Source organism: Rhea americana, unplaced genomic scaffold, assembly GCF_003343005.1.
Source record: "Rhea americana isolate MKP2758 unplaced genomic scaffold, rheAme1 scaffold_163, whole genome shotgun sequence".
NCBI lineage: Eukaryota > Metazoa > Chordata > Aves > Rheiformes > Rheidae > Rhea > Rhea americana.
Window position 1 is genome coordinate 274,200 of NW_028185739.1, and position 18,914 is coordinate 293,113.

Consider the following 18,914-nt stretch of genomic DNA (forward strand, 5'->3'; position numbering starts at 1 on the left):
GCTGCCAGCCCGGCCGCCCCCGCGGTCCTACCCGGGAGCCGAGCCCGTTGGCCGTGCCGCCGGCGCTCCTCCGCACCACGCCTGCCGCCGGCGCCGCCGCCTCCTCCGCCGGAGACTTGGTCCTGGGGGGGACGATGCCCACTGCGGAGGAAAACAAAACGCCGGGCTGGAACCACCGCCGGGGACCAACGGGAGCCCACGGAGGGGGAGCGGCCGCCCCGTCGCGGCCGGGGGCCGAAGGCGCCGCGGGCTGCGGAGGGGAAGGCCGGAGGCCAGGCTGCAAACGCTCCCCGCGGCCCGGAGGCGCAGGGACCGCGGGCCCCGGCCGCAGCGGCACCCCGCGGGGCCGCGGCGTCCCCCAGGCCACACACCCTTGTTGAGAGCCGCTTGCTTCTCCGCGTCCTGCTCCTGCCGGCTCTGCAGCAGCGGCCCCTCGGCGGGCGAGCCGGGGGCGGCCGGCCGGGGCCCGTCCTTCTTGCTCTGCTCCGAGCTCGCTTTAGGCTGCGGAGGGAAAGCAGGTTCCCGGGTGAGCCACGGCCCGCGCGGGAGCCGCGCTCTGCCTGGGGACGGACCCGCCGCTCTCCGCGACCAGGGGGCCGCGTACGGACCGCAAACGTGCTCCCGGCAAGCAGACGGACGCACGGATGCCAGCCGGGCCGGGCCAGCCTGGAGAAGCCAAACCCGCGTGCCCCAGACGCGCTCCACCAGASACCAGGCTTGGAGGGCTCTGCAGCACCAGCTACAGCCGCCTGGTTCATCGGCGCCGGGCACGGCCGACTGCTGTCCTGGCAGGAGAGACTCCCGCGTGGGGACAGCTTCCTGCACAGGCAACGCGGGTGCTTCCCCTCCCGCTGCCCCCGGGCACGGCGGCGCCGGGGGATGGCGGGGTACAGCGGGACCCCCGCGTGCCTCTGCAGAGCTGCCGCATCCCAACGCCCCTTACACAGCCCGCGCCAACACGCGGCCACCAGCGCGCTGCCCTGCCGGCGCCCGGCTGCCGCTGGGCACCACCTACGCCGGCGGGAGGGGATCCCGGTCCCCCCCGGCCCGCCTGGCGGCACAGAYGCCCGCGTCCTCTGCGCAGCCTTTCCCCGGGCGGGAGCACTGCTGAGGCTTCGCCAGGCAGTCCCAAGCCTGCGTCTGCCAGGCGGATCGCTCCCAAACCAGCCGAGCTCGCCGGCACGGGGKTTTCCAGCCCCCAGYGCAGCGCGGAGCGGTGCCAAGCGTGCCGCAGGAGAGAGCAGAGGGCAGAGGAAAGCAGAGAGGCTCGAGGCAGGTTGGTGCAGCATCCTCTGGGCGGCCAAGAGGAGCGAGTCTGACATTGCCCGTCCCGCGCCAGGACGGCGGAGGCAAAGGACCGGAGCGCCCCGGCGAGGCTGCCGCGGGGATGCGCCCGTCGGAGGGGCCGGGTACCTGCCGCCCGCCTGCCCAGGAGCCGTCCCTGTGCCACGCTGTCCCTCCCTGCCTGTCCCTGCGGCTGGGAGGGGACGGGCAGCCCCGTCGCCCCGGCCCCCGCCTCGGGAAGGGGCTCTGCTCCGAGGCCGCCCCGGAGAGGTTTCGGTACCTGTCCCCTCTTCGCCTCGCCGCCCTGCTGCCAAGAAGGGGAGGTGGGGTACGGCCAGAGGCGGCCCTCGCTAGGGAGCGGAGGAACAGTCGGAGGAGACTCCAGGGGTACATACGACTTGGGAAGGGGAGGTCGAGGCGGGCCTGGTTCCTGGGGTGGAGAGGAGCAAGAGGCGTGAGAGCAGCGAAGCTGAGGCAGGAAGGAAAAGAGAGTTAGAGAGAGACAGAGACAAAAACCAGCGGAAGCGTCAGGCCAGGAAAAGGAGGAGGAGGAGGAGGGAGAGCAGCCGGTCCCTGCTCCCCGCGGTGCTCGGCGGGCTCAGCCCTTCACAAGGGGCTCCGCAGTGCCGGTCCCCGCCGCGGCCGTGCGCCCCGGGGAGGCTGCTCTGGCTGCAGCCCGCTCCACGCCAGGGCTCGTGGAGGCCGCTCGGCCTCTCCCCAGCTCAGACGTCGGCATCACCTTCGCACAGGCGACGTGCGAAATCCGYGCCCAGGTTCAACCCCCGACTTCGCACGGGAGAAGCTAGGAGCTGAGGGACGCCGGCACTGCGGAGCCCCCGGCGCGGGCGGCGAGAGGGGGCCACGGTGCCAGCGGGAGCCGGGGCTGAGCGATCTCAGCCTGCAGGCTGCTTGACACGGGGTTGCAAAGCCCAGGAACAGGCGCTGCAAGCGGGGAGCACCAGCCCTCGCGGGGAAAGCGCCCAGCCCACGCACACGGCCAGAGCGGTCCCCCCAGGCAGAGCCGCGTGCGAACCCGGCTACGCTCTGCACCCCGCTGCCCACCCGTCGCCCGGAGAGCGAGGGGTCGGGCCGGCCCGCGCTGGGCAAAGGCTCTTTGGGGCCCCGGGCAGCCGCCTCGGCTCACTCACCTCGCCGGGCCCTTGCTTGGTGGGCGAGCCCTGGGAGCCGGAGACGAGGGAGAAGGGGCTCAGGGGGCTGGTGAGGCTGGCCGAGCTCAGCGGGCTGGCGGGGCTGTTGGAGCTGTACGTTCCCGARGGGCCCAGGGCCACTGCCGAGGAAAGCAGAAATCAGTGCATGCACCGGGGTGTGGGGCTGATGCAGCAGGGAGGGGGCAAAGCTGTGCCAGCGCGTGGAGGGGCCGCGTCGAGCGCGGCCCTGGCTCCGCGCGGCCCCGCTGGGGTTTACGGGCYGGGCAAGGGCAGGGACGGAGCGCGCTCACCTCTGTGCTTGGCCGTGTCGGTGCCGCGGGACGGGTTGTTCTTCCTCAGCCCCTCCATCACGTCCTGGATGCGCCAGATCTCCTTCTGGATCTGCCGGTTCAGCATTTCGTTCTGCAGGGGCGAAAGGCCGCGGGCAGAGCGGGCAGAGCGGCCCCGCTGACAGCCCTGCCGCGTCCCCAGCCCCAGGGCGCTCCGAACCAGTGCATCTGCAACTCGATTCCTGCCGAGAGCCGCTCTCGGCTCCCTCTGGGCACGTGCTCCAGGCTGGGGCAGGGAGCTGCGGCCACAGAGCCCCAGGAGCGTGGGGCATCGCCGAGGGCACCTCTGGGCTACAGCACCCAGGGGAAAGCGCCAGGGTGCCTGTGCTTCCTGCACCCCTCGGACTCAGCGCCACCGGTGCCGTTTGCTCCTGTCCATGGGCAAAGCAGGATGCTGAGGTCTGAGCACGGAGCAGCCGTTTGCAAAACGGCTCCTTGTGGGACCGGACGGTCGAAGGAGCTGGGAGRCTTCCACCTCGGAGGGGCTGGCAGGGGCAGCCCTGCCGCGGCCGCGCCGGCGCTCACCTGGATGTCCAGGTTCAGCTGCTCCCAGAGGTCGTCGTGCAGGGCGGACACCTCGCTCTCCAGGCTCTCGTACTCGGCAGTGCTGTTGGCCAAAGCCTGTGGAGGGAGGGGGATTAGGAAGGGTTTCGCCTGGGCCAGGGGCTAGCAGCTCCTTGCAGCGAAAAGCAGCCCCGGGCCAGCACAGCGAGGGAGCACCCAGGAGAGCACAGGGAATCTGCTCCCAAAAYGAAACCCGGACCTCCAGCAGAGCCTGCAAGGCGGCGGCAGCAGCGGGACACCAGCCCTGGCCATGTCTTGCACAGGCTGCACCTTTGGGAGCAACCCGTCCCGACGGCACGCTGGGAACGGCCGAGGCGGAGCGGGAGCCRGGCAGAGGGAGCGGTGCCTGCGCCCGGGGCCGGGGCGGTCGCGCGGGGCAGGAGCTGGCAGCTGAGCTGGAAGCCGGAGCCACGATGGCTCCCGGCACGTGCGCCAGCTCGGCGCCGCAAGGGTTCATCGGCTTTGTGCCCGGCGAGAGACTTCGGCTCTTTGGGGATGCCAGTGAGTCGAGGGGATTTTGCTCCTCCTTCCCCTCCGTGAACGGAGGGAAGACTCTGATCCCGCGGGTGGGGGAGACGTGCCTGCTGCCGCACCAAGCGGGTCCCCGCCGCCCCCCGTGCCAGCGGTGCCCCGGTCCCGCGGAGCAGGAGGAGGAGGAGGGCTGCGTGGGACGAGGAAGGCCGCGCGGGCGGGGGAGCCCGTTACCGTGCTGGCCTGGGACAGCTCCACGCGGATGTTGATGAGCTGGTTCTGGAGCGATTCCTTCTTGTGCAGCAGCTTCTCCGGGTAGGCCGGCTGGCTCCCGAACATCTCCAGCTCCTGGTGGGTCCCCATGAGGGCACTCTCCAGGCTCTCCTGGCAGGGACGGGAGGGTGGCRCAGCCGTGAGAGCCCTCACCACGGCCCTCGCACCACGCCAGCCTCAACCCCGCTGCCTCGGGGACCCTGGGGCACGTCAGCACGCCTCTGCTGATGCGGGAGCAGCAGACCCTCTTCTTACACACGCACCATCACATGGCAGCACCGGGTCCGCGGCGTGGCCAGGGTGTCTCTGCCCGGCTCAGGAACACCCCACCAAGCCATTCCCAAGAAAATGGGACACTGCTTCCTCGCCACGATGATGCCACCCGGGCACGGCCAATGCCTTGCAGCCAGGCTTGTCCCTGGACAGCCACCCAGCTCCAGACCCAGGGGCATGAGGTGGAGAGGCAGCATCCTCCGTGCACCACGTACCTTCTCCGCTCGGAGCTGCTGCACCAGCCGCTCCTGCTCCCGCAGCACTTTGTTCTGCTCGCAGAGTTTCCCCAGGAGCTTCTGTCCCCAGGCAGGAAAAAGAGAGGGAGGAAAAGTGATCAGAGCGTGGTGTGCACCAGGTGCTTGTGCAAACAGGTCTGTGCATGGCGTTCGCTCAGCCGGAGCAAAGGCCCCCGGGAGGAGATGTGACACCCCAGGCCTGCATGGCCAGCCAGAACGTGACCCACTGATGGGGCAACGCGCCGATGGGGAGGGTTTGGGGCCTGCCGGGCTCATCGCAGGACCTCCCCGCCAGGCAGRGCGAGACGCGGGCCAAATCTGAACACGGGGCGAGACCAAGCAACGAAGCTCCGAGCACCAGCACGCGGCAGAGAGGGGGGACAGGCAGGACAGACGTGGGCTCTTACATCCGTGTCTTGCTCGTTTATCTTGTAGGCRTGCAGCGTCTCCCTGTAGGCGTCCGGGAAGGGCGTCACCTGCAAGGACAGCGAGGGGTGAGCGCTGCCCCGGCTGCGCTCGGCGCGGGCCCTTCCCCTGCCCTGCCGGGCCGCCCTGCGCCGCGCGGAGCCGGCGAGGCAGGCAGAGGTGACGGGCTCTGCTCCGCGGCGGAGCGGCGCCGCGGGATGTCCTCACCGTCCCCGAGCCCTGCCTAGCGCTTAGAGCAAAGGCTGCAGAGCCGGAGCCTCTTCCCCGTTCCCAGCTCCGATCGGCTGGCGGAACAGGAGGAATTAACCGGAGACGAACTCCCCGCAAGACGCCAAAAGCTCAGCTAAAGGGGATGCCCTGCGAATTTTCTAACCGCCTGGAGTACTACAGGCAGGGAAACACCGGCAGAAAGATTAAGCCATAATCCCACGGAGCAGAGCTGCACCACCGATAAATCGGCAGCCACATCAGGGTCTATTTACCACCCAGCTTCTCACTGAATCRTTTTCCTTTCCTCGAAATCTAAATTACTAATGGGACTTCACCAATTAAATGCCTCCAAGATCTCGAGATGAAAGGCCTACGATAGGAAGAAGGGCTCGTTATTGCTAGAAAGCAAGATGCTACTTCAGAGCAATTTAAAACCACAGACGATGCAAACAGAGCTGAACTTGGGAAATGCCCAGCTCGGCTCGAGGCAGAGTCTGCCGCACGGGGACCCTGCTGTCTCCGGGCAGGGAGCCCGGCCAGCAAAAGCAACTCGGCGCCTCCGGTTTCACCCTCCAGCAGCTCCCTGCTCCACTTGCACAGCGGATGGGAACGGGCACCTTCCCCATCGTCTCAAAGCCACCCAACGCATCGCCTGGCCACCACACAAGCCAGAGGCGTCCAGCCCCGAGAGCCTCGGGACCCCGCCGGACCCGTGGTCGCATCCCCGGCCGGGCTCGGGGTGGGCAGCGCTCGGGGCCAGGCGGGCCCCCCGCACCGGCAGTGCGTGATGAGGTGTGCGCACGAAGGACGCGACCCGCACGCGTACGGAGCTGCGGCCCGATGCCTCTGCAGCTCTTCGCGTGCTCCAAGCAGGACGACAGTGCTCTGGACTGGGTTCCTCTCATTTCAAGCGAGCTCTTTCTCCGTGCCTCTTCAATGCACGAAGGCAGACGGAGGGTGAGCAAAGCGCCTGAGCCCAACCAGACCAAGGCAGGGAGCTCAGGACTTCTACATCCCCAACTTGCGCTTTCAGGACGAGGATTTATGGGGTTTTAAATGGCTCATGGATGGATTAGCAAAGCCTGTGATGGACTAGCGTGTCCCTGAGAGCAGGATGTGCTGGAGCCATATGGATGCTGGAGTTTCAATGAGCGGAAATGCCGGGAGGTGAGCTTGCGGATGGATGGCGTGGAGGCTGCCATGGTCTGCCATGCAGAAGCAGCCGGGGCAGCCCTGCGGCGGCAGGGCAGCTGCGAGGCTTACTTGCATGTAGAGCTGAGCCCTAGGGGAAGAGTTCTCCACCATCCTGTTCACCATACTGATCAGAGTTTCGCTCTCGCTCATCTGCGACAGACAGGGAAGGAAATTTCAGAGGTCAGCACAGACTGCGCTTCCACCTTGCCCCAGGCCCATGGTGCGGCGTGCTCAGGTGAGGGAGGCTCTGTCCAAGACACCTCGGGCCACCGCACCACAAGGTGCCACCTCCAAGACACGTCCTGGAGGCTCGAGCCATGTGGGGACAGCAGCCCCGGGCCACCGCCGCTCCACTTTGTGCAGTCAAGAACGTCTTTGGCTGGTTGCCTGCCCTGAAAACTTAGYGGGGGGAAAACAGAGATAAAACCCAGCCAGCGCCACGCTGGACACCACACTGCACGCACAGACACAAGCTYGGCACAGAGACGCCCACGACTGCAACACGCACGTGTGGTCCCAGCAGACAGACAAGCAGCCCCCAGCCCCGCCGGTGGGCGGGCGGCTCCGGCGTGGGAGCCGGGGGCTCCCGCGGAGACGGCGCGAGACGTTTCGCGTGCCCGCTGCTTTCCAAGCACAGTGCAGCGCAGCCGCCGAGTCCTCCGGGACTTCACCTCGCTTCAGATGGGGCGGCCAGGCAGACCCCAGCAGTTTACGCCTCCGCCACTGCCAATTTTTTGCTGCTCCCTGGCAGCGCGTTGCTGCCAGGGACCCGCCGTGGTGACGGCTGCAGGGAGCTTTGCTACAGCTCGGTGGAGCTCTTCAAACAAGCAGCACCAGGGTTTGGCCACCTTCTCGGCATGAGGAACCCCCTGCAGATGCGCTGCAGGGTGCYGCAGCCAAGAGGCAAAGCGCCCCGTGCTCCGCGACGCTGCCTCGTCCCTCCAGATCCAAGGGGCGATGGTAATTTAAGCATAGGCTTATGCAAACCAAGGGCCAAAGCCGTGTTTGGGGCCAGTCAGCAAGGAGGGATGCAGCCCAGGGAGCCATGCCAGCACCGAACCGCCGGGCACGGGCCCAGGCTCTCCCAGCACAGCCCTCCGGCCAAACGAGGAGAGCAAAAATAAAGCAGGAAACTGCTTTAAAAACAATGAAGCAAACTGTTCTAAAAAGAGATCCTTGACGGTGACATTTTGAATTAGTCTCTCCAGAGGCCAGGAGGAGAGGAGGAGGAGAAGGAAAGCCTTTTTAGGGAGCGTTTTAAAGAGGCTCCGAGAGCGAGCATTGCTGCCGACGGCTGTGAAATAATCCAGGGAGCTTTCATTGCACGGAGCGCTCCCGCTTSTCTTTGGCTCTGCTCCAGGGCAGACACAGATCTTGGTGATTACTGCACTGATGGGGATTTGCAGACTAATGAGATTGTCTCCGGAGCGGCTCCATTAGAGCAAGCCCGGATTTTGCAGGCGAGCGTCGGGCTGCAGCGCGGACCGTCTCCCCCACCCTCCTCCTCGGTTTCAGACCGTGCCYGCAGTTTTCACCCCGATGCGCCTGCAGATGCTTCCCAGAGTTTYTCCCTCTCCCTGCTGCTGGGCTGGTGTCAGCTCGTGGCCCTCCTCCAAACACAGCCTGGCACGCAGCGACGGGGCGGCGCGCGGCCGGGCCTGGGAGCTGCCGCTTTGCTATCCGTGCCCGGGGAYGCTTCGGGCCGGCCCCGCGCCGAGCCTCGCAGCCTTCGAGGGTGCACGGCGCTGGTTTGCCACCGCAATGGCCTCTCGGCCGTACGGCCCCCCACGGCTCCCTCGCAGGCGCCTGCGCGYCCCAGCTCGCCCTCCTGCCTTACCCGACAAATCTCAGTGCTCTTATTCCTCCCACCGCGACGGAGGTCGCCCGGACTGCGGGAAAAGGGATGTTGGGAGGGCGAACGCCGACCTGCCTCTCCCCTTCCCAGCCTGCCGGGCAGCCCGGGACCCCTCCCTGCCCGCCGCGGGCTGACGCGCGCCCGATCGGCCGCCCGCGGCGGCTCGCTAGCCCCTGCCCGCCGCGCTCCGCTCGGCGCCGCAGAGACCGGCCCAGGGCAGGGGTCTGGAGCACGGCTTCCCACCTCGCCTGGCGCCCGCGAACGGCGCCGGCCGCCGGCCCGCCTAGCTGCGGCCCCCGGCTCCCCCCGACACACAGCACACATCGACCACCGGCGCCAGCACAACACAACCGGGCCGTCACGGGGGTGCCGCCAAGCAATGAGCAACCCTACGGGTGGGAAGGATGAAGAAGCAAACCAAAGACGACTCGTGCTGCTTTGATGCCAAGAAGGGTGAGGGATGGATGTCAGGGGAAGGGAAGGGGAYGCGGCGTGGGGACAGGGCACACGGGGGTGTAAGCAGCATGAAGTTTGCAGCCAGCTCTGCCTACCTGCTGGTCCAAATACTCTAGGTTTCTTTGCAACTGAAGGTCTAAAAGTTCATCCTACCAGGAGCCAGCAGACATGCGGCAAGAAACGAACACACAAAACAAATAAAAGAAGAAGCAAAGCAGTTAGGTGAAGGCTGTAGAAATGCAAAGCCTTCTTGGCCGGAGAAGCGAGGCGCCACCTCCTCCGCACCACGCGGGGAGGGCGGCCGTGGACGTGCCCTGCGGGAGACCCGCGGCCCTCCCGGACTCACAGCCRGCAACGCTCCCCCCCGGCTGGCGCACACTAGCGGCTAACGGGCTCCTCCAAAGCAGCGCGGCCCTTCCCTCCTGCCCCGCGTCCCGTGCCACGGGACGGGCAGCGGCAGAGGGACCTATGGACGGAGATACCTGCTTCTCCCTCCTCCAGCGGCCGGTCCTGCCCCGTGACTCGGGGCACGCGCGCTCCGCGGGGCCGATGCGGCGGTCCGCGCCGCCCCTTCGCCTCCCACTGCGAGCCTCGCGGCCGCGGTCTCTCCACCACGCCGTGCCGGGGGGCTCCCGGCAAACCTGCCCGCTTCCACGGGCCTCCACCGAGAGCAGCAAAACCCTACGCACGGCGCAGGGCGAGGAGAGGAGCGGCGAGGGCACGGAGCCCCGTCCGCGAAGCGCTCAGCCCTCCAGCCCATCCCACTGCTCTCCCCGGCTCGGGACCTCCTGGCGTCACCCTGCCGGCTCCAAACCCTCAGCAGTCCAAGGGGAAACCAGAAGCGAGGAAAAAGCCGAAGTGAGGAAGCAAGGAGGGAGGAGAGGCGGCAGGCAGCGGAGCAGCCRCCCCGCGCCCTCGCCGGGAACGGCCCCGCGGGCCGCGTCGGGACTGGGCTGCACTGGGTGACGAGCCCGGGCGGCATCGCGGGTGCCGACCCGCCCCAGACCAGCCTCTCTYGGACCCGTAAAGCTGCTGTTGGACCGAAGCGGCTTCTTCCTCTGTCGCCTAAGCAAGGACCTCCCGAACCCCTGGCCTGGCCCGCTCCCGGGGACGGCAGGGTGGCACGGGTGGCCCGTCCCCGATGCCAGCGCACGCTCCAGACATGCCACGCTGCCCGGGCCACGGGCCACAAGCTCAGCCCGGCTGCCCCGGGAGCATACGTACCATCTTGTCGTGGACGGYGGGGGACGCCGGGTAGTGGAACGGGTACATTCCCGCAGGGACGGGCCGCCTGTCGCCCAGGTAGTCGTACTGGGAAGAGAGGAGACCCCCCCACGAACCCCAGAGACGTGAGAGGGGTGCAAGGGCTGACCCCRGCAGGCCTCGGCCGGCGGGAAAGCGGAGGTGCCAGCGGGCACTCGGAGCGTTGCACCGCCGCCACGGCGCAGCCTCGYGCTTGCAGACCCCCAGCCCCACGGCAGGGTCGGGGCTGGGCTTTGGGGCGCAGCAGCCCAGCCGGGGATGCCAGCGCTCCCCCCTGCCCAGGACGGGGCTCACGCGGGTCCCTCCCGCCCTGGCTCTCCACCACGTGCCTGYGCGGGAGCTCGTTGGCGCAGGAGCAGCCGGGAGGGCAGGACCGCGACCTGGGCACCTCCGCAYGACCACAGGGGAGGACTGGGGTCAGGATCCGATGCCACCAAAAGTCTCGGTGGCATTTTGAGGCTGGGCACCGCGGAGGAGGCGGCTCGCTCCGCCGCAGCGTCCTGCTCCTTAAATCCCCCGCGATGCTTCCCTCCAACCTCCCAGGTCCCGAGCGGCGGAAGGGCATTTACCTTGGGAGAGCTGACCGACCGCCTCATCATGAAGGTGGCCGGGTCGGCGTAGATCTCCTCTCCCCGGGGCGGCACCCTCTCGAAGCGGGCGCTGGGCGAGCGGACCGGCGAGTACAGGCGGGAGCGGCTGTAGGAGCCCTGGCTGGGCGAGCGGGGCACGGAGCGCGAGCGGGGCTGCAGCGACATCCGTCGCAGGGAGCCCGAGGCGGCGTCCACCTCGTCGTAGTAGGCTGGCTGCCGGCCGGGGCCGGGGCCGGGGCCGGGGCCGGGGCCGGGCAGCCAGAGCGGGACGTCCTGCCGGCCGTAGCCCGGGTGCTCCTTCCACTCGCGGAGCTGGTAGGGGCCCCCGTTGCGGAAGGAGTGGCGCTTGTCGTCCAGCGCCCAGGGCGGGCTCACCCGCTCGTAGGCGGGCATGGAGCAGATGCTGTCGGGGCGCACCCCCGGCGGGTAGTACTGGTAGTCCTCGGGGTACTGGGGCGAGTAGGGGGAATAGTAGTCGGGCACCCGGCGAGACACGGGGAAGAACCTGGTGGGGCTGCGAGGGAGAGAGCCGTGAGAGCCGGGCGAGCGGCGGGGTGCTGCCCGGCCCCCTGGGACGCCCCCGGCTGCGTTTCCCAGTTGGAAAGCACGGCAACTCCGCGACCGACGCCAGCGCCTGGGAAACCGGCTGACACGGCTGCAGAGCCGGCTAGCGCCGCTGCACAGTGGGGGGGGCTTCGTCCCTCCTCCCGAGCGCGCCCCCCAAAACGCGCCCCGCTTGGCCTGTCCGGGGGGTCCCCCGCACAGCTCGCAGCCTGCACACGGGGACAGGAGGGAAGGAGGTCTCCTGACCCTGGGAAGGGGATAACGCAGGAGGGAGGGGACATTCCCGGAGCACCGCCGGGAGGGTGCCCGGCGGCACTCACCTCCGCAGCTCCTCGGGCGGCACGTTCCCCCGGCGCAGGTTCACCCACTGCTGCAGCTGCGTCATGGAGCTCTTCCGCTGGGCGATCTTCTCGGGGTTGGTGCGCGGCGCGAAGCCCCGGCGGTGCGCCGCGCTCTCCCCGTCCGGCTGCGGGTAGGCGGTGCTGCCGGGGCGGCTCGGCGACGCGTAGGGCCAGCCGTTGGGCTGCGCCGGCCGCTCCACGCCGCCCGGCGCCCGGGGCGCCTCCGGGTACGGGCTGCCGGGCTCCGAGGGCACCTCCTGCCCCGCGACGCCGTTGGCTTTGGCCAAGGGCTCCTTCTTGCTCTCCGTCCTCTCCGTTTTCCTCTCGCTCTTTTCCGAGCCCCGGCCGTCGCCCTCCCCCCGGGTCTTGGCGTCGGGGTCGGCTTTGGGGTGCTCCCGGTGCGCGGCGTTGCGGTGGTGGTGGTGGTGCTTGCTGGGGGGGATGTTTTCGGAGTCCGTCTTCTCGTGTCTGGCGGAGACGCGCGACGGTGTTACCTTCCTGGGTGACATCCCGCCCCTCCCTCCGTCCCGGGGCCCCCGCGCACCCCCGGGGCTCCCCAGCCGCAACGCACGGCGCCCGCACCCCGACCACGGGGGCCCGGGGCCGAGGGACGCTGCTGCGCCCCGCGCAACGGTGCGGGGCGACGGCCCGCGCTGACCTCTGCGCCGGTGGGATCTGCACCCGGGCGGCTTCGCCCATGGCTTGGATCCAGGATTCCTGCTCCTCCGTGTTCTCGGCGCTGAAGAAGTAGGTCCGGATGCCGGCGTGCTCGGCCTGGGGAGACAGGGACTGCTTGTTACGCGCCGGCGCCGCCTCCGCCCAGCACACAGTCACCTGCAGGGAGGCAGAGAAGTGGGGAGAGAGACAGACAGGCGAGTGAGAGCTCCGCTTCCACCCGGCCGCGCCGGCTCGAGGGCTCCTGGAGCCGCAGGAGAAGCGGGGCCGGCCCCCCCCCTCCCCGAGCAGCGCCCGCTCTGCAGGCGCCCCCCAGCAGCGCGCCACGGGGGAAGGCTTTGYGGCGCGGGCCCTTTTCCCTTTCCTCGGCGAGCCCGGGGTTAGCTGAGGACGCAGCGGGAGACTTGTGCTTGTTATCTTTAAAGAGCAACTTGTCAGCAGCAGAACTGGTTGCACCTCCAGCCTCACAGCAGCGACTGCCAGTCGCCAAAAGGCACCGGAGCATTACTTAAACCAGCTTTTGCAACCTGGTCTTGAYGAGAAACATCTCTGTTCCTCCTGGTTTCTGGTGGCATCTCGCAGTGCACCTGCCAAGCAGCCACAGATGGTCGCAGAAGGGCCAGGTCTCGCTGCAGGGCACCAGCTTCCCCCTCGGGACCCTTAGCCACAACCCCGGGAGCCAGAGGCAGCTCTGCCCGCCGGGCACACGCGCAGGGGCACGGGCCCCCCATGCAATCGCCATCAGAGCTGCTCGGGACCAGCTTTGCCTGCTGCACCAGAGCCCTGGTCTGGGGCCAGGGCCCGGCTCTGGRGGTGCACTGAGAGTTAGTGGGGTCCCCTCGGGGGGCTCGGAGGCAGACGAAGGGGTCCACTGCTCCCTGGGTGAGCAGGAGCACTGGCWGGAGCGTTATCATTCATGCAGGGCCAGGGGGAAGGTGGCTTCTCAACCCAGACAACATTTGAGGGGAAAAAAGTTCCCTTTTGGCCCATGATGTYGGTGCCCACTCTCCACCCTGTGCTACAGCAGTGGGAAAGCACAGCTGGTTATTTGTGGCCTTTCTGAAGCTTCCACCTTCCCCCTCTTTGCAAAGGGATGGGATGCAGCAAGGAGAAAGGAAAAGAACAGATTTTTTCCTGGTTTAATTTCTTTAAATCTAAACAAAATCGAGGGTTCTGGTTAAGACTCTCTGCTGGGTTTCCATTTCCCCTTCCCCAGAGGGCTGGTAGCCGTGCCGGCACCCCAGCCCCGGGGGACTCCTGCTGCCTGGCTCCTTCGAACCCCAGGTCCTGCAAGCTCCATGCAGCTCGGAGCGCTCTGCAGGGACAGCAAAAACCACGCGGACTTGTCCCGTCGATCAGGGAGAGCGGGGTGCGCGAAGCATGCCGGCAGCCCCGCGCCTCCCGCGCCCCTCTGCATGCACTCAGAAACGCGAGAGCGTACTACCTAGCTGGTGGCTGGGCGCTGGCGTGGCGGAYGGGCACGCGGAAGAGACCTCCTGTCCGAGGGGGATCCTCGCCCGGGCAGAGAGGAGGAAAGACAGACAACAGGTCAAACCACCCGGTTTGGGTGACACCATGACGAGAGGCGCGGGCCGGCGGAGTGCCGCAGGACCGCGCCGCTTCGGCAGCCTCCCCTTGCTCTTAGGACCCTCTCTGCCCTTCTCCACCTTGCTGTGAAACCCTGAAGGCRCATCAGGATCAGGGGGCTGTAACGGTCCCTGTTTTGGGGCAATCTGGGTGCAGATGAAGCACCACAGCTCTAGCCAGAGGACGGGGTGCACCGGMGGTGTCATCTCTCCTGCCATCCCCAGGAGGGGCTGTCTGCCCAGCCGTGCCGTACGGGCCAGCGCCGGCACTGCTTCCAGGATTTCAGCCTTGCCCGGAAGCCGAGCCGGAGCTGCGGCACGGACAGCTCTTCTGACAGCAGGTCTGACATGATCTTCCTTTCTGAACAAAACCATCCACCAAAGCCCTCACGTGCAGGTGAAAATATCCACAGCTCCGGCACTTAACGGAACAAAATCAGTTTGCGAGAACTGGCTTGGCAAGGCTCCCTTCCCACCAACGTCACAGCCCAGGCGACGCTTCGGCACTTCTGGGTCAATTCCTTGCTGCCGCCCGCGGCAGACGCAGGCGCAGACACCTCGCCCCGGAGCGCAGCGCCGGCACGAGGCCTCGGGCGAGCCCGCGGGCACCTCCCGGACGCCGCCAACCGCGGCTTAAACGCAGCTTAGAGGTTGAGGGGTCCGCGCACGCGAGCCAGGACCGCACGGGCGCGTGCGCCACGTACAGGACCGGGGGTTGAGGCACTACTACTCTGCTACTATTCGTTTTGTTTGGGTTCGCCTGCACGGGCATCCGTGAGTGCACGGAGAGGCACGTTGCCGGGTTCCTGCGGCCCCTGCCGTGATCATGCGCAGGAAGACGTGTCCTTGGGCTTTGCACAAGTGTGCACGAGTGCAAGGCACCGTGCACCAGCGCGTGGGCAAGCACGTGCCCCCGGAGCATCGCTGGCCTCTTCCCGGGGGAAGGGGCCGGAGAACCCCGCTGCAAGCAGCCTCCCTGCCCCGGCAGCTCTCCTCTCCTGCGGCCAGGGCCGACCAGCAGAAACCAGCGCCGGGCGAAGCCCCGGCAGCGGCTCTTCCCCTCCCGTCGCACGCCAGACAGAGCGAGCTCAAAAGCCGCAAGCAGGGAGCCAGCGAGGCCACTCTTGTGCCCGGCGGGGAGCAGCCGGCCGGCGGGGTCGAGCCCCACGCCTGGAGGGAGCCACGACCGTGGGGGATGCCGCTTCGCCCCAGCGGTGCCTCAGTTTCCCCAGGAGGGGAGGGAACGGCTGCCCACACGGGCATTTGCTAGTGCAAAGCAAGGCTGACGGGACGTCATCCTGAAGGCGCCCAGCGTCAGCAGGGAAGCGAGAAGAGGGAGCGTCGGGGACCCCGCGAGCACCGCCGCTGCCCCGCGCYGGCGCCGGCACGCACTGACCTTGAACGTGTGCTTCCGGCTGATGTTGTCCGAGGGCTGCACGGCTGCCACGCGGAAGCTGAGCAGGGGGATGCTGCCCAGGACGCTCTCCTCCTTCTCATCTGGTGGGCCAAGCAGGAGGAGAAACGGGGTGGTCAGGGCGCCTGGGCAGGGTGCCACGGCTGCCTCCCGCGGGCGCTCCCCGGCGCGCTCCCACCCCCGCTCCCGCGGCTCGGCCCGCAGAGCCGCCGGGGATGAAGCCCTGGGGTCCCCGGCGCAGCAGACACCCGCGAGCAGGGGCTGCCCGGAGGGTTGTCACCTCCTGCCGCTGGCCTGGCCCCTTCGCCCGGCGCCGGCGAAACCCGCTCCACGCCCGAGAGCAGCCCAGGTTGGCATGCAAGCACCGTGCCCRGCCCCTGCCGGGCAGCGGGGTCCCRGGGGCACCCCAGGGTGGGCCCTTGGCCACCCACCTTTGTAGTAGAAGAGGCAACGATCCACCAGCACGAACCAGCGCTTGTTCCACTGCTTCACCCCCGAGCTGGCCTGCGAGAGAGGCGGCAGTGAGAGGCGCCGCGGGGCCGGGAGCGCCCCGGCACAGCCGGGCACGGCGCGGCGCKGCGCCGGGTACCTGCTTGTAGAGCCAGCCGCTTTTGGTCACCGCYGCGTTGGGGTTCCTCTTCATCGAGTTGGAGCGCTTCCCAAAGGCGATGCCCTTGCGGGACGGGCGCGAAGCCTGCGGAGGGGCAGAGAAGCCGCTCAGCGCCGGGGACGCCGCAGCCYGCCGCGCCGCGCCGCGCGGCTCCGGGCACCCACCCGGCCTCCGGGGCGCTCCGCGGCCGCCTCCGACACCATGGCGTGGTTGGACGGCTCGCTGGGGACGGTSGCCAGCCGCTTCCCGCCTGCTTTGCTGGACATGTCCAAGGAAGGCCTGCGGCACAGGGGGCAGGAGGAGGAAGCGGCCGTCAGCGGAGCCGCCTTTCCCCACCCGCCCAGAAACCTGCCCGGGATCATCGGACCCGCTCCGGACCCCCCCAGCCCACCTCAGTCCCCCGTTGCAACCCGGCCCGCAAATCAAGAGAGCCTGAAGCCAACCTACTTTTGCAAGTCAAACCCCGAGTTTTCCTCCGGGATCCGTCCCGTCACTGGGTGCAGGAACGTGTTGCGCCTCTCATTGTGGCTGGAAGACACGGAGGCGGCGCGGCGGAGTCGGCGGCACGGCGGGGACGGCGCAGGGACGCGTCGCCCCTGGCTGGCGCCCGCCACCGAGCTCCAAGAGCGCCCGGGACCGGGCGGCCACGTCCCTCGAGCCCCGCGAGGCACCGCCAGCCGCGGAGCTCGCCTCCGCACCGCCTGCTGCCGACCTGGATAAAGCACCTGCTTGCGTCTCCGTCACCCACCCAAACTCCCTCCCTGCCTTCGGCAAGGGCGCCGGCAGCACCCGCGTGGGCTGTTYGCGGGGTTCGGCTGACGAACTTGTAATTTTAACTTGGTGCAGTGCCATGTTTCGGGTGACCRAGCCCCAAACCCAGTGGTTTGCCTCCAAAAGCTTCCCCCAAAACGTCACCCCCCGAAGGTGCCCCTTGCACTTGCTGCCCCAGCGCCACGGCTCGCTTTCTGCGAACGTGCGGTTTGCACGAGCTCTGGGGCGGCCTCCCCGGTGCCAAGCACACCACGAGGCACCCGAGCACCGCGGAGCGGGGCCGAGCTCCTGCCTCGGCCGGGAGGACGCAGACCGGACGGGGAGCACGGCCGCGGTGCAAAGCGGCTCCCGCCCAGAGCGGCTCCCTGGAGCTGCCGCCAACCGCCCCGGGCCCCGGCCGCTGCGGCAGGCGAGTCCCAGCAGAGCAGGCAGGATTCACCGGGCAGGATTCACGCAGAGCATGCACAGGGGAGCCCAAAAAGCAGACGAGTCGTTAACCAGCAGTGACACCCCGATGTCGCCCCCCTCCTTCCCCCGGTTTGCCTTGCCGATTTTAGAGGCGTTTGCCAAAATACCCTCAGCGGAGCAAGCGCAGGCTCACGAGGCACGCTGGGGCAAGCTGAGCGGCGCTGCCCGCCGCCCCCACGGCCCGGCCCGGCCCACGAGACGCGAGCGCCAGGCCCCGGAGCTGCTGCCGTTCCAACCACGCGCAGGCGCCGGCGAAAGGCGGCCGCCCGGGAAGGGCTGGCGCTACCGGGCTTTCCGGTGCGGCGCCGGGACGAGCGAGGCAGGGCTCYGGCTGGGCTGCGCTCGCCAAGTCTGCCTCGTCCCTGCCCCATCCCGCGGAGCCGGTATTCCCGGGCCAGCCCTCCGCGGCACAAGCTGGCTGGGGCAGGAAAACACATCCAGCAACCGCTTTTAGCGAGAGAGAAGCYCTCGCTGTTAAGGTTTTGTCTGCCGGGAAGGACGAAGGGCATCTGCACCGGCCCCAGCCGCGAGCAGCCCGTGCAGGACGCGTGCCAGCGGCGATACGCCGAGGCGCACGCGGGACTTCAYGGCACATTTTGAATCTGGCCCGCAGCCACCTGGTTGCGGAGCATCAGCAGGTTAGAGGCACCGCTCGCACCGAAAACCTTGAGCTCTCCTTGCTGTGACGAAGCAGAAGCCCACGGAAGGAGCGAGGCCCGAGGCCGGGGCTCCATCACGCCTCGCTTGCATTGCCCCGACGGGAGCACGGGCGCCTCCGTGCCCTCCTTCCCGCAGCCGCCGGGCCGGGCCGGCACCGCGCGCGGGCCGCCCGCGAAGCCAACAAGCAAGCAGCCAGCGTGCTGCCGAAGTGCCGAGCGTCAGCAAAACAGGGAAAGTTGGAGCAAGAAAACGCAGCTGCCAAGACCATCCCGTCCGCACGCGCTTCACCCTGAGCCTGGGCTCCAGCCAGCCTCGGAAGACGCTAAGTGCTTTCTGCCAAAAAAAGCCCTGCTGAGAGGCGCTCCCCCTCGCAGGTCCCGGCCCAGCCGGGCCACCGAGCCGTTCTCCTCCGCGCCGCCCTCCCCTTGCTGTAGGTCACCTTAAAACCCTTTGCAAAGCRCAGGCAGCCCCAAAGCGAGGGGCAGAGCCAGCTCCACGGCCCGGGCAGCGCCGCCTTTCCTGCACCCTAATGACCCAGTTGTCCGCACCCGGACCGGCTCCTCGTCCCACGCACCCTGCTCGGGTGCCGTGCACCCACCGCCCAGGGCTGGGGCCACTTCCAGACYGTTTGCCCCACGGCTGGTGCCGCTGGAGGGGCAACAGCGAGACGGTGACAGGGGCTGGTTACAGGCGACGCTGGGAGACAGGGACGGTGCAAACACTGGCAGAGCAGCGCCGGCAGCCCCGGAAATGGGGGGCTGCACCGACCTCCCGGCACTGCTGGTCCGCAGCTGGGGACGTCCCCTGCGAGGGTCTGGCTCTGCCCAGCAGGTTTCTAAAGATAAACCCCGGCCRGCGTCCCCCCTGCCCGCCGCCGCGCCGGCACCCGTCCTTTGCAGCGCCCGCAGCTCTGCTGGCATCGACCCAAGCGCCTCCTGCCCCCTCCCCACGCTGCCCTCGCCCACCGCCCCCGGGGGCCGGCGAGAGCTGTGGAACTGTCCGGGAACCTCCTTAAATCACCGCCTCGGAGCGGCCGCCGGGGCTGACCCCGCTCCTCCGTAAACTCCCGACTTAACATCTCCTGCCAAAGCACTGCAATGCAGCAGACGCTGCCCCGGCTGGAGCGCCCCCGGCCGCCGCCGCCCCCCGGTCCCCCCGCCGCTCGCCCCGGGGGTCCTACCTCACCCGGCGGTCCGCCCGAAACTTCAGCATGGTGCCGGCGCGCCGGCGGC

At 68.6% G+C, this 18,914-nt stretch overlaps 1 protein-coding gene across 8 annotated transcripts in view; it reads right to left on the reverse strand.

Moving 5' to 3' along the window:
* The window catches only part of PLEKHA6 (pleckstrin homology domain containing A6), a 23,300-nt gene extending 4,402 nt beyond the window's left edge, over positions 1-18,898 (reverse strand). For 2 of the 8 annotated variants that reach the window (XM_085300351.1, XM_085300348.1), the window contains exons 1-21: positions 18,863-18,898; positions 16,231-16,311; positions 15,948-16,062; positions 15,763-15,867; positions 15,605-15,677; positions 15,156-15,256; positions 12,157-12,332; positions 11,478-11,966; positions 10,573-11,107; positions 9,965-10,051; positions 8,836-8,889; positions 6,499-6,579; positions 5,007-5,075; positions 4,579-4,659; positions 4,052-4,201; positions 3,308-3,403; positions 2,744-2,855; positions 2,433-2,572; positions 1,565-1,714; positions 372-501; positions 32-141 (exon numbers count right to left, since the gene is read on the reverse strand). In XM_085300351.1, coding sequence (XP_085156477.1) covers positions 32-141; positions 372-501; positions 1,565-1,714; positions 2,433-2,572; positions 2,744-2,855; positions 3,308-3,403; positions 4,052-4,201; positions 4,579-4,659; positions 5,007-5,075; positions 6,499-6,579; positions 8,836-8,889; positions 9,965-10,051; positions 10,573-11,107; positions 11,478-11,966; positions 12,157-12,332; positions 15,156-15,256; positions 15,605-15,677; positions 15,763-15,867; positions 15,948-16,062; positions 16,231-16,311; positions 18,863-18,894 — 2,967 coding nt within the window. In that variant the 5' untranslated portion in view covers positions 18,895-18,898. The remainder of the gene's footprint in view (positions 1-31; positions 142-371; positions 502-1,564; positions 1,715-2,432; positions 2,573-2,743; positions 2,856-3,307; positions 3,404-4,051; positions 4,202-4,578; positions 4,660-5,006; positions 5,076-6,498; positions 6,580-8,835; positions 8,890-9,964; positions 10,052-10,572; positions 11,108-11,477; positions 11,967-12,156; positions 12,333-15,155; positions 15,257-15,604; positions 15,678-15,762; positions 15,868-15,947; positions 16,063-16,230; positions 16,312-18,862) is intronic. The other 6 variants (XM_085300350.1, XM_085300356.1, XM_085300349.1 and 3 more) reach the window with 6 other exon arrangements.
* Between the last annotated feature and the right edge of the window lie 16 nt (positions 18,899-18,914).